At 45.8% G+C, this 14,200-nt stretch overlaps 1 protein-coding gene across 1 annotated transcript in view; it reads right to left on the reverse strand.

Annotated features, from left to right (window-relative positions):
• PPP1R14C (protein phosphatase 1 regulatory inhibitor subunit 14C) overlaps positions 1-13,779 on the reverse strand; it is a 65,366-nt gene extending 51,587 nt beyond the window's left edge. The window contains exon 1 of the mRNA XM_039531531.1: positions 13,189-13,779. Coding sequence (XP_039387465.1) covers positions 13,189-13,461 — 273 coding nt within the window. The 5' untranslated portion in view covers positions 13,462-13,779. The remainder of the gene's footprint in view (positions 1-13,188) is intronic.
• Positions 13,780-14,200: the final 421 nt, after the last annotated feature.

Raw genomic sequence — 14,200 nt, forward strand, 5'->3', positions numbered from 1 at the left:
AAATTCAGAGCCTAGCTACTTACTCATATCTGAGTGAAGAATTTATTCTCACTCACTCCCCAAACTATTGCTAATGCATCTCATTTTCCTGCCACATCCATTCTATTCAAGAATTAATACAGACACCAATTACCCTGGGGAAAGTGGGGTTCCACCCAAATTAAAGGGAATCTCTTCAAAGAGAGAGACACAACTGGCACTAAATTTCTATACCCTAGCAATATTTTACCCAACGGGGGTCCAATCTTCTTTGGAATACGAAACTCTGCAAGAAAAATAAAGAATATTTTAACCATTGCTCCAAAAACAGGATAAAGAGTACACCATACAGCATCAGCCCATCAAATCCATATAGCTAATTTGCAATGTCAACAAAAACAGCACAAGTGACTTCAACGAGGATGGGATGTGCCAAATAAATAAATAAATGTTTTACCTAGATGTTGCAAACACTTCCATGTACTGTTCCTGCAGATGCAGAACAAGCGGATTGCTGGTAACCATAGCAACCACCTCAGAGAGTTAAGGTCTGCATAGCACAGACACAGTGGCAGGTGATGGTAGGGGCTGAAGCAGACAGACAGTACTATTGTGGAAGACCAGAGGTGAATAGGAAGGCAGCCACAAAATCCCAGGCAGGCATCTTGTAATAGCTGAGGTAATCAGAGATGTACAAGAAGCTTTGGCTCACTAGCACATGAATGCATATAAAAATTGATGCAATGTGCCGTGTTCAGTGGTGCAGCACATACAGTATTATCTCTGGTGTACCTGTTAATACCCATTAGCCTTGACTAGTGTTTTGTTAATGAGATAGGTGCTGGAAATGCCATGAATGATGACATTAAAGAAATATTTAGCAATACAATATGACCAATAGGGCTCATCTCTAAGACCTGTCCTATTCAAAGGAGATTGTAAATTAGTAACTGTATCTTTTGTAATACAACTGTAGTAGCTTTAACTTGCTCCATTTTGGTACTGTTCTTGGAAAGGATTATGATGATTAGTATAGTTAAGACTAAATCCCTTATTGTGCTCAGATTTACATAGCACCATATCACCATAGTATGAGCACCTTCCACAAACCCATTAGACAACTCAATTAGCATCTGTCACGTGTGGTTCCCCTCCCTCATTATCTCTAGAGGGAGTGTTGCAAGAGGTTTTGTTAGAGGTTCCCATAATTGTTTTATGTCTGCTCTGCTTTGTGTTTACTATGGAAGGCAACATGGAAAAGGGCACATTACACTTGGAATGGAAAGTGGTAAGGTTTGAAGCAGTTTTGACCATTTGAGAGTCTGTTCCCCAGCTCTGCATGGGCCTCCCAAGAAATCTACATCTACACTGACAAGCTTCATCCTTGTGGCAGACAGCATAACTCCATTGTCCCCAGGAAGCAGAGCTGGAAACATGGAATCTAACTCCTTCATCCTGGAGTTTTAGATGATTTTAGGTATCCTAGGCCCAAGCCATTAAGCACGTTGAAGATAAAGACTAAGATCTTCACTTTGGCTACATTCTGTGGGGACAGACTAAGGGTATTTATGTTCGTTCCTAGCGCTGAAGAGACATGCTGCTGCGTTCTGTGCTAGTGGGAGTTTCCTCAAAGGCGGATTGCTTCTTGCTTCAGTCCCAGGTATACTTCCTGGCTGGACTACAGCAATGCAATGCAGTAACAGACACACTTATTACTGAGATTGGTCATAGTCTGCTAGGATAGGACACGGTCTCCTAGACAACCAAACCACCCTTTCTTCCAGTTCCCACAATATGAGCAAGTCATCTGCATCGTATTATACCTACTCTTGCTTCTCTGAGATCATAAGGTTGTTTAAAAAAATGTAACTTAGATAGGATAATCTGAATAATACAATTTCCATTTTTTGGTCAAATGCATGCCAGGCAAGACAAGATAGGCTACTGAAACCTACCCATATCTTACCTGTTGAACCCTGCCCCCCTGAATCAAGGTTTTGAACAAAAACACAAACAAGCAAAAAATAAATTATCTGTTGTTCTAAACTTTATAGCTGAGCAATTTAAATTAAGCAGATAGAAGTGAAAGTAACAAAAGGCTGCAAGACATCATGTCCTGCTCACATTCAAATTTGATTTACAGTCTACAGCCAGCAGAAGGAATGCGAGGGGAGAAAAGCCATCTGAAGTCAACTCCTGGTTTTCCAGGTACCCTCAACATCTAATCTAAATCAAAGTCTGCAAAGCAATTTGTCCCACTGGACAGAGACCACCTATTTTCACAATCCAGTAGCCAATTATAGACATGCACAATGAGCACATATTTCTGTACTGATACCACCATGTACTCACCTCTACCTGCCATGATCCAAATTCTATACAAAGCAAAGAATGTTTTGACAGTCAACTTGTCCTGAACCTTATTGGTTGGGTAATGTCCTCAACTCTCATAAAGGCCCAAAAGAAGAATTTATTTATAATACTAGAAGCCCTTTTGCTTTCTAGTATACAAATGCATACACACCACAGGTCTACCAACAATCTGTAATACAAACTGGATTCTTCCTCATTGTTCATTGTAGGTTTTACATGCTGTTATTCCCGCCATGTGAGTTCACCACATAAGCAGGTAGCCACCACTATGCCTTATTACTAGAGTCCTACCCAATTCACGGTCCATTTTGGTCAATTTCATGGTCACGGGATTTTTAAAATGTCATTATTTCAATTATTTAAATTTGAAATGTCACGCTGTTGTAATTGAAAGGATCCTGACCCAGAAAGGAGTTGGGGGGGTCCGCAAGGTTATTTTAGGGGTGGGGGTTTTGGTAGTGCTACCCTTACTTCTCCACTCCTGCTGATGGCAGTGCTGCCTTCAGAGCTAGGCAGCTGAAGAGCAGCGGCTGCTGATTGGGGCCCAGTTCTGCAGGCAGAGCTGCCGCCAATAGCGACACAGAAGTAAGGGTGGCATTGTATGGCATTGCCACTCTTACTTCTGTCCTGCTGCCTGCAGAGCTGGGCCCTCAGTCAGCAACCGCCACTCTCCAGCTGCCCAGCACTGAAGGCAGCAGCACAGAAGTAAGGGTGGCATGGTATGGTATTGCACCCTTACTTCTATGCTGCTGCTGGCAGGGCGCTGCCTTCAGAAGTGGGCAGCTGGCCAACGGCCTCCATTGTCTGGCTGCCCAGCTCTGAAGGCAGCGCAGAAGTAAGGGTAGCAATACCACAACCCCCCTTGTAACCCCCCTGCAACTCCCTTTTGGATCAGGACCCCCAGTGTGAGAAACGCTGGTCTCCCCTGTGAAATCTGTATCGCATAGGGTAAAAGAACACAAAAGACCTGATTTGACAGTCCGAGACACCTTTTTCGTGGCGGTGAATTTGGTAGGGCCCTACTTATTACAGATATACCTATTGGGAGAAAGTACCACAGCACAGAAAGTTACTTATAGAACTGACCTGATGATCTCTGAAATTGTCCCAGAGACTGTGTAAAATTTTAAATCTGGTGGTGAATATAAAGCAAAGGCAAACTATGCATATGGAAATCCACACTGGTTTAACTTACACGGCCACCAGCCAGATGCTATAAATTACACCAATTTTGATTCTTTTATTCACTTTTAAGTGGTTCTAAGGCAGCATCAGTTACAAAACCTTATTCATCACCTACGAATTTGGTCAGGGGTTTTAAAGGTGCCAGACTTGTGGAGAAAGATACTCCTACAGAAAGATTGAAAGCTTTTTTAAAAAACTAAAAAAAGAAAAAAAGACATTGCAGAGGTTGAAAAAAACTGACCAGAATGAATTTACACAGTATTAGTCCAGTGAGGGCCGCTAAATCTTGTGCTACTAAAGGCTAATATGACTTAGGCACTACATTTTCACTTTACTGGTTCATTAGTAAATATATATGTAGTTTTGGATAATTTAGAGCAGAGGTATTCAAATAATGGGGTGCCCTTCTCCCTGAGGAGGAGAGAGTGTGTGCCAGGGCAGAGGGCCAGTTTCCTCTCTTTTGGCCAGGATGTAGTGCTGCTGGAGCATCACTCCAACCCCAAAGTATGTTCTGCAAAGGCCCTTGGTGTCACTTTCTTCCCTAGTTCCCAGTTCTGGAGCTTGGCCACTCACGCCAGGGAGGAGTCACTGCAGGTGTGGGGTCTCTGTAGCTGGTTGGGTTGGGTTCCAGGGGGAGCTAGGGCCCCATGCTGCCTTCCCCATAGTGCCCGTACAGCCTAACCAGCTGGTCTCAGCCGGTGACAGCTCCACCAGCCCCAGGGACAACGATGGCACTCATGGCCGAGGTCACTCCAGCTACTAGCTCAGCTATGCCTGACCTATGTGGAGCACAAAGTGTTGGCGACCTTGAGTGCTAAACTCTTGACTCCCTGCCCACGGACTCTGTCACCTCCACACAGCTGCAGGTTAGCAATAGGCACACTCCAACACCTGAGCCCTCCACGCATCCCCCTGTGGTGTCCAGCACCCCCCCCCCCCCATTCACTGGACACTCACAGCATTCACAGATTCACTGCTTCCAAAGAGGCAGTACACCCAACTTGCCAGTTCCACCTCAGAGCACCATTCCATTTAACTTGGGTATGTTTACAGTAAAAACAAGTAAAAGTTTGTTTAAAACAGTATAACAATTCAGGCAATAACAAATAGAAATACTGGAAACAAATTGTTACTTTTGGTTATATTTTCTAACATGCATTCCAGAGCCTAGGTTTAATAAGATATTATGTCTAATGTAAGTATTGTTCACCAGCATTTTCTAGCCCGGAAGGCTGTAATCCCTTTTTCATGAGACAAGCCATACTGTCAGCTTGTCTCTTCAGTGATGGATGCTCTCTCTCTCTTTGCAACCCCAGATGCATCAAAACAGCCTTTTGATCTTTATTCATGAACTGGACACCCTCCTGCTGTGTGTTCTTTCCTATAGATTTCATGATAACTTGTCAATTTCACAATCTTGATTAGCTGGTGGCTCCCTATGCAGGTAGACTTACATCGTGAGACACACAACACACAAAAACTAGTCAGAGAGTAAGCGTCTACTACCGCCTGCCTGACCAGAACCTGTCCGAGGCATGTCACCTCCAGGTGGCCTACTTTAACTTCAAGGAACCTAATTTCCAGTGCAGATGAATACCTTCTTAAATATATTCCATAGATACATTTTGCAATGATTGTGAACACCAATCGACTATTGGCTCTCAATAGAGACTTTACATGCCCCCTTTTAGTGCACTATTCTGCATATAGTTGACTCAGGAGATACCTGTAAAACTGTGTGCCCTCAGCCACTTGGCACAAAGAGGTTGTTTGGCATTATGATTTCCTAAAATGTTTGTGCAGTTTTATTTTAGCTGTTATGATTTGTACTCTCTTTTTGAACAGACCTGTGAGAGAACATGAAAGGTGCTTTATGAACTAAAATTAGTATCTTTGACACTCATATGCTTATTATAACTACATTGATCAAAGCCCTTCTACTCTCACAAAGCATAGGATTATATTTGAGGAATACTCATACTCTTGCAAAGCATAGGACTATAACAGGGTTCAAAAAAATAACTAGATAAGTTCATGGAGAATAGGTCCATCAATGGCTATTAGCCAGGATGGGCAGGGATGGTGTCCCTAGCCTCTGTTTGCCAGAAGCTGGGAACGGTGACGGGATGGATCACTTGATGATTACCTGTTCTGTTCTTTCCCTCTGGGGCACCTGGCAATGGAACAAAAGAAAAGCTCTTCCTGTTAAAATTTAAACTTTAATTAAAGGCTTGGAAAAAATACTCTTTACATGTAAGTCGGAATGATAAAGGTTAGCTGTTTGTCATGGCCAAAAATGGGGAAGTATCATGAATCTGCCACAGAAAAAATGCAAATAAAAAACTTATAGAAGAGGATGCAACTTACAGGCCCCTATTATTTTGTACAAAATATCTTTTTTGCAGTAAATAATATTGAACTTTTATTAATTAAGAGTTTAAAACCATTAAAAAATCCAGGTCACACTCTCAATCTCTGCTTCACTGGACAGAGTCAAATTTATAACAACTCATGGAGCAGTCTTGCCCAGCAGAAGACTAACTAGAGTCTGTCATGGGATAAGAGGGAAGGTCCTCTCATGGATTGGTAACTGGTTAGAAGATGGGAAACAAAGGATAGGAATAAATGGTCAGTTTTCAGAATGGAGAGGGGTAAATAGCGGTGTCACCCAGGCATCTGTACTGGGACCAGTCCTGTTCAACATATTCATAAATGATCTGGAAAAAGGGGTAAACTGTGAGGTGGCAAAATTTGCAGATGATACAAAACTACTTCAGAGAGTTAAGTCCCAGGCAGACTACGAAGAGCTACAAAAGGATCTCTCAAAACTGGGTGACTAGGCAACAAAATGGCAGATGAAATTCAATGTTGATAAATGCAAAGTAATGCACATTGGAAAACATAATCCCAACTATCCATATAAAATGATGAGGTCTAAATTAGCTGTTATCACTCAAGAAAGAGATCTTGAAATCATTGTGGATAGTTCTCTGAAAACATCCACCCAATCTGCAGCAACAGTTAAAAAAGTGAACAGAATGTTGGGCATCATTAAGAAAGGGATAGATAATAAGACAGAAAACCTAAGTGCCGCCAATCGCGGATCCCTCCTCCTTCCCCCCCCCCCTCCCGCTTGCAGCACTTGTATTCACCGGGCGGTGCTCCGAGGCTTCGGCAGCACTGAAGGACCCGCCACCAAAGACCCGGAGCGAGGGAAGGGCCCGCTGCCGAAGTGCCACCAAAAACCTGGAGCGGCTCGCGGTGCCCTTGCGGGGCCCAGGGTAAATTGCCCCACTTCTCCCCCTCCCCCCGTGGCCCTGATCCAGAGTAATTCACTTAAGTGCCAGAGATCATGTGAACAGGAGTTTAAGTTGGGTTCACATTTGTGTTTTTAAGCCCAGTCATCCTGAGAACTTGGCACAACTAAATTCGTGATTGGGTTGGATCACCTTGGATTCCATTGGACCTTGTTTCAGAGCACCTTTACTTGAAATGCTTCAACCTCAATCTTACTCCAAGTTCTTTGGTCCTGCAAAGTTTGCTTTCAGAATAGCCAGCCCTTCACAATGCAATCTCTGATCCCCAACATAACAACTCTAAAATGATTGTTTACATATGATTAGTCTTCCTAAAGGCAATTCAAGTTTTGTATGTTGTAATTGTGGCAAGTGTCTTTATAAAAATAAAAAACTTCTCTGAAGAAAAATTGATGTTCTAATGAAAAGCTTTTCATTATCCACTTTAACATCGAGTTTCAGTTTTTTTAAATAAAAAATTAAGAGGTTTTCAAAGTCACAAACTTTTTTAAAATCCTGTTCTCAACTCCTATACCCTGTGTTCTCTCAAGCACTGAAAGCGAGACACAGGACCACATTTCAAGTTTCAAATAACGGGACACTTCTGGTTTTGTAAGTATTTATTTACCAATGAGTCTTACTGTAATTCATTAGAAAGAAGCTATTTAAATGGAGATCAGTGGGCGGACAGCAAATTTATCCAGTCACAATATTAGAGTCCAAGATTTATTTTGTACACATTCTCTTCACTAAGTACCCCTCATCTCCCTACTTCTGCTTTTCCCCAAGAATGGATAGTAATTACTCAGTTCCACTATCAGTGAAAACTGCAAATGCTGAGTCCCTCAACAGATTAGACAGGAAACATTACCATGGACTTGCTATTTCAGAATTATCCATTCCACAGCTTAGTGACACATTCTGGAGGATTAAAATTCTTTCAGAATCTGAACATCCCCATATTATGAAATTGTGCTGGATCTTTCATAGAAGCTAAGCTGACCAATTCCTCCCAACCAGCTTTCACTCAGTTATTAACAGTGTGATTAAGTCTCAATACAGGAGCTACAGCCAAACCTAAAAATAATTTAAGCAAAGAATTTTACATTATTCATCACACTTGCCACCAGATTATAGATATTGAATACTATTTTGAATTTTGACAGCCTAGTAATTGTTCAGCCCTTTGACTACTGCCATCAACTCTGGAGGTATGTCTACACAGCAAGTACACACCTGCAACTGACCCGTGCCAGCCAACTCGGGCTTGCAGGGCTGTTTCATTGCTATGCAGACTTCCAGGCTCAGGCTGGAGCCAGGGCTCTAGGACTCAGCAAGGTGGGAGGGTCCTAGAACCCAGAAGTCTACACAGCAATGAAACAGCCCTGCAGCTCAACTGCTGTGAGCCTGAGTCGGCTGGCACAGGCCAGCCATTGGTGTCTAGTTGCTGTGTAGATATACCATGACACTACACAGTACCATAAGTAGGACTCTACCAAATTTACAGCTATGAAAAACATGTCACAGAGCCTGAAATCTGGTCCCCCGCTCCACCTACCATGAAATCTGGTCTTTTTTGTGCTTTTACCTATATACAGATTTCACAGAGGAGACCAGCGTTTCTCAGATTGGGGATCCTGATGCAAAAGGGAGTTGCAGGGGGGTCGCAAAGTTATTTAGGGGGGTTGCGGTATTGCCACCCTTACTTCTGCACTGCCTTCAGAACTGGGCAGCTGGAGAGCGGCAGCTGTTGGCCAGGTGCCCAGATCTGAAGGCAATGCCCTGCCAGCAGCAGTGCAGAAGTAAGGATGGCAATACCATGCCATGCCACCCCTATTTCTGCACTGCTGCCTTCAGAGCTGGGTGGCCAGAGAGCAGCACCTGCTGACTAAGGGTCCAGCTCTGGAGGCAGCAGCACAGAAGTAAGGGTGGCAATAGCATACCATGCCATCCTTATTTCTGTGCTGCTGCTGGCAGTGGCTCTGCCTTCAGAGCTGGGCTCCCGGCCAGCAGCCACCACACTACAGCTACCCAGCTCTGAAGACAGCACCGCCACCAGCAGCAACACTGAAGTAAGGGTAGAAGAACCACAAACCCCCCCCCCTTACAATAACCTAGCGACCCCCCCACCAAAAAAACCTCCTTTTTCGGTCAGGATCCCTACAATTACACCACCATGAAATTTCAGATTTAAATAGCTGAAATCATGAAATTTACAAATTTTAAAATCCTATGACTGTGAAATTGACCAAAATGGACTGAATTTGGTAGGGCCTTAACCATAAAGTAACATGTCTAGCAAGAGCTGGGGAAAACAAGACATTAACCTAAATTAGTATTTCTAATCCAAGCTTTACACCATTTTCTTAAAAAACGTAGGTAAATTCTACAGATCTGAAATGAGCCAGTCATGAGAGTTTGCTAAAAAACAAGAAACTTCAAGAGCAATACGTTTATCTTTAAACTTATCTTTCCATTTAACTGTTAACGTTTTCTAAAAGAGATCCCCTGCTCCTTTCAGACCAAAGGTGAATGCTTTTTTCACCATTTGGGGCTGTGGGGGGAGGCAGCCTGTCTGAAGAGTTAAATTTACAATGGTTTGTTTGGTTTTTACTAAGTTCCCACCTATCCTCTTCCCTCAGTTGATGATGAAAGTCCATGTGTCAGATTAGTTAAGACCTTTGAACTTGTTACACACATTTCTTAATGAGGGAAGCGCTACATGCCAGCAATTTGCAGCGCTGCAGGGGTAACACACCCTCTGGCGCTGGGCGCTCAGAGCGCGCTACAGTAAAGCGCCAGTGTAGTCAAAGCCCAGCACGCACCCAGCGCTCCCCGTTATTCCCCACAGGAGGTGGAGGGAGGACAGCGCTGGGAGGCGAGTTTTCTCCCAGCGCTGGCTTTTGACGCTTCAAGCGCTGCTGCGCTGCCGCGCTTTTTGAAGTAAGTGTAGCCATAGCCTTAAGACAGTATAGTAAGAAACTAGTTTTAAAATATAGACATGCTGATTTTAAAGATGCACGTGTGTAAGATGCCCAAGGCCTGGTTATTCAAACCTCACATCTAATTTAGATATCAGCACTTCAGGACATGTCAAACTTTTCCTTCTTTGTTGACAGGCACTCCTGACCCTGGGATGAAATCCTGGCACCACTCAAGTCAGTGGCAAAATTAATATTGTCTTCAATAGAACCAGGATTTCACCTCAGAACAAAAGCTGAAGAAGAGGTGATCCCGAGGCGGAAGCTGACATGGAAAGGCAACATTGGAACTTCAGCTGAGAAGTGTCTAACTTTGAGACCTTGTAAATGCTGAACTATAGCCCTGAGGATGTAGCGGTTGCTTTTGTGGGGTTTTTTGGTTTGTTGTAGTTTGTTTTGGTTTTTTGGAGGATTTTATTTTATTTTACCTATGCTTTAGCAAGACTTTTTAACTAAGGAATCACTCGCAGTATATGTTGTCCTGCATAGTCTTCAGTAGAAACCCTCCCCCATGTTCACCTACTCTTCGCAAAAAGAAGTGTTTTGTTCCTAACACAGGACAGTTTTGCTGTGCCCCAAGCTTTTGTTATCAACTGCTTCCATGTAATATTGCAAGTTCAGAATGCTGAACTCTTTCATCCTAGTGACTTTATAATCACACATTTGAAAGAGAAATGCTGTAATATATACTAGTTTTATTTAGTGGCAAGTTCTCTGGAGCAAGTACTTATTTTTAAAATATTGTCCAGAACTGAGCATATCATCAGCACATAAATGCAATCTTCAGAATTGCTGCTATAATGTTCTGACAAGACTATTGTATCCTACAGTGTACACAATATATTTTACCATATTAGCACAGCCTCTATAGAGCTCAAAGGCTGATTCCCCAATTTAATACATTCACTTCGTTTCTGTGAATACAGAAAAGTGGGGAAACATGTAAGGTAAAGAATGTAATTAAATAAGCACTTAATTTATGTTTAATGCAGTAGGAATCAAGCACTTGTTTCTCCATTTATTCTGAAGAATGTGTGTAATATGTTATTCACTAACATGATGAGCCTCTGGAATGCTTCCCTTTTGTTCCCAAGTTACAACCAATTAGTCTCCAGTAAAGTGAACAATGCTAAAGGCAGCAGTCAATATCCAACCATTGCTATTCTTTCTACTAAAAGGCTGCAGAATACAAAACATAATATCCCAGAGTCTCATTTAATAGGCCCATACATACAAGAGACTTAACATTCACACTGTAGCCTAAAGAGAAAATATCCTCTTTAAAGAACACTGCCCACAAAGTGACTCAATTTAGCTTCTCCCTGACAAGCACTTCTTATATTTCTGCTAGCTTTCCCTCCTGCAATTACTTGGTTAAAGGAAGGAATGGTTTGGAGGCAATCCTAAATTTTAAAAACATGTTTTAATGTACAGCTAAGCATCAGTTATATTATAGTCATTCAGCAGTATACTATGTAAACTGTAAACATAACAAACTTGCTGCTCTATATAATGTTACTTCATAGGATGACAGTATTCCATTCAGACTCACATGTAAGACAAGACAAGGTGGGTGAGGTAATATCTTTTGTTGAATCACCTTTTATTGAATCAACCAAGACAAGTTTTTCTTCAAGAGCTCTATGAAAGCTCTAAAGCAGGGGTAGGCAAACTTTTTGGCCCAAGGGCCACATCTGGGTATAGAAATTGTATGGCGGGCCATGAATGCTCACAAAATTGGGGTGAAGGCTCTGGCTGGGGGTGCAGGACCTGGGGTGGGGACAGAAAAGAGGAGTTCACGGTGTAGGAGGGGGCTCTGGGCTGGGGCAGGGGGTTGGGGTGCAGGGGTGCCCCAGACTAGGATTGAGAGGTTCAGAGGGCAGGACGGGGATCAAGGCTGGGGCAGAGGGTTGGAGCATAGAAGGGAGTCAGGGGTGCGGGCTCCAGGCAGCACTTACCTCAAGCAGTTCCTGCCAATGGGAGCTGCAGGGGCAGCGCCTGCAGATAGGGCAGCGCACAGAGCCATCTGGCTGCCCCTAAACATAGGAGCCAATGGGGGGGGGGGGACGATGACAAACCGCTGCTTCCGGGAGCCGCAGCGCGCACGCGCAGAGCAGTCCCTGACCCTGATCCCTACCTGGAACATGGGAGAGGGGCAAGCCCCAGACTCCACTCCTCAGCAGGAGCTTGAGGGCTGGATTAAATCAGCTGGCGAACCGAATGTGGCCCATGGGTCGTAGTTTGCCCATCCCTGGTCTAAGCATGTCTCTCTCACCAACAGAAGTTGGTCCAATAAAAAAAAAATTTCATCTCACCCACCTTGTCTCTTTAATACTCTAGGAACCAACATGTCTACAGCAACACTGCACACACGTAAGCCAGGAGGCAGCCTAAGTAACTGAAGCCAGCCCACAATCACATCCTTTTTAAACCGCTTAAATCAATTTGTACTTATAACCCCTTTATGCAGCAAGAGACAGGTTAAGAGGCAGGAGGATCAAGGCCAGCTTACCGCATGCCATGTATATGATTATCAATAGTGTTTGAACAGGCGGCTTGTTCCCCCCCCCCCCTTTCTGGGGGACCGCTGGGGAAAGGGAAGAGAAAAAAGAAACGATCACCTTCACACAAATCAGAGCTACTCAGGATCAGTGCAAACCAGACTTCAGCCCCTTTGCTCTACACGTGGCCACTAAACGTGTTTTTAACACTCACAAAGGCACCCTACAACCCCCCAGTTGCAAAAAGGCCCTTTGTGCCTCTGCAGTGACTATTTCCGCTGAAAGAAGATTTTAAAGCAGGGCCAAACCCCAGACAGATTTTTGCCTGAGATCCCTAAATGGCCCCCTCAAGGATTGAACTCACAACCACCCTGGGTTTAGCAGGCCAATACTCAATTCACTGAGCTATCTCCCCACCTCCCTGAAAGACATCCTTGCGACGAAATTAATTAAACGGCTTAACACAGGAGCATGCATCTTGCTTTACAAACATAAGAAATGAGAGGGGGAGGGGACACTAGAGCTAGGAATGTCATTTAGAGGTGGGTTTAAAAAAAACCCAGCACCTCAGCGTTTCCAATTAATCAAATCATAGACACGCTCAAAAGGGAAAAGTTTAAACACCAACCCCCCAATGTGTCTCCAGGTAGAGTTCGGGGAGGCACAGGCAGCATAGGGAGATCACACACACACACCCCGGAGAGGGGGAGCCCAGGGGAGAGCCCCGCTCTGTTCACACACCTCGGCGTGTGCGTGTCTCCCGCGGCCAGGGGGGCGCAGCGGGCGATCGCCCTCATCCCGGGGGCTCTCCCCGGGCACCGCACGCGGGCAGTCCCGCTCCTTTCCCAGCCGCGCCCCGGGCAGGTGCGGTACCTCGCAGCCGTACAGCTGCCCCAGCTGCTCCACGATCCACTCCTCCAGCACCAGCCTTTTCCGCAGCTCCTTCCGATCGTACTTCACCGTCACTTTGCCTTGCTGGTGGCGCCGCTGCTGCTGCTGCTGCTGGACCTGCACCACCGCCGCGGCCGGGGAGACCGAGTCCTCCCGGGAGGAGCCGCCGCCGCCGCGGGGGCTCTGGAAGAAAACCCGGCTCCCGCCGCCTCCCCCAGCGGCACCCGGCTCGCTGCCCCCGGTCACCACAGACATGCTCCGCGCCCGGCCGCTGCCGCCCCGACGGAGATCGCTGCCCGCCGGCCCGGCTCGGGCTCTGGCCGCGGCAAGGGGCTGCCTCGCTCCGGTGCCCGCGGCTCCCTCCCTCCCGGCCGGTGCAGCAGCAGCAGCAGCCTCGGCTTGTGCAGCTCCGCTCCGCACCTGCGGCGTGACGGCTGCCCGGGCGCGCACAGCCCGGCTGGGGGAGGGGCGGAGGGCTGTGCTGCGGGCCCCCAAGCGGGGGGAGAAGGCGGGGAGAAGCCGCGCCCGCCCCACGAGCTCCCCCGCCCACACCTCTGCTGCTCTCCCTGGCTGCTCGCCGCGGGCCCCGGCTTGGCCCGGCTCCCACACTGTGAGCCCCTTGCTCTGCTGGGCCAGTCACTACCCCTGGAGTAGGAAGGCTGGAGCGGGCAGTGCGTGGGACGCGCTAGTGGCCCAAGGGCAGTTCCCCCCCCCCCGCCCCCAGGATGTTGCCAGTTCTTGCCCCTCGTACACTCTATGGGTCCTACTTGGCTAAAGCTCTCAGTGCAATCAAGGAGATTGTAGCCTCAGTGGGGACTGTCGGGCTTGTGGCTATTTTTTCTTTAATGGGGCTGATTTTCTTCTTTAATCTATGCCCCGGGAAGAGCAGACAGCCCTAGGTCAGAAAAAGGCAGATCGGGCTGTTTCCAGCCTGAGGAGATGGCCAGTAGGGTTACTGCTGGAGTGTATGGTTACCAGTGTCCATCTGTGCTGG

Source organism: Mauremys reevesii, linkage group 3, assembly GCF_016161935.1.
Source record: "Mauremys reevesii isolate NIE-2019 linkage group 3, ASM1616193v1, whole genome shotgun sequence".
In the NCBI taxonomy this organism is placed as follows: Eukaryota; Metazoa; Chordata; order Testudines; family Geoemydidae; genus Mauremys; species Mauremys reevesii.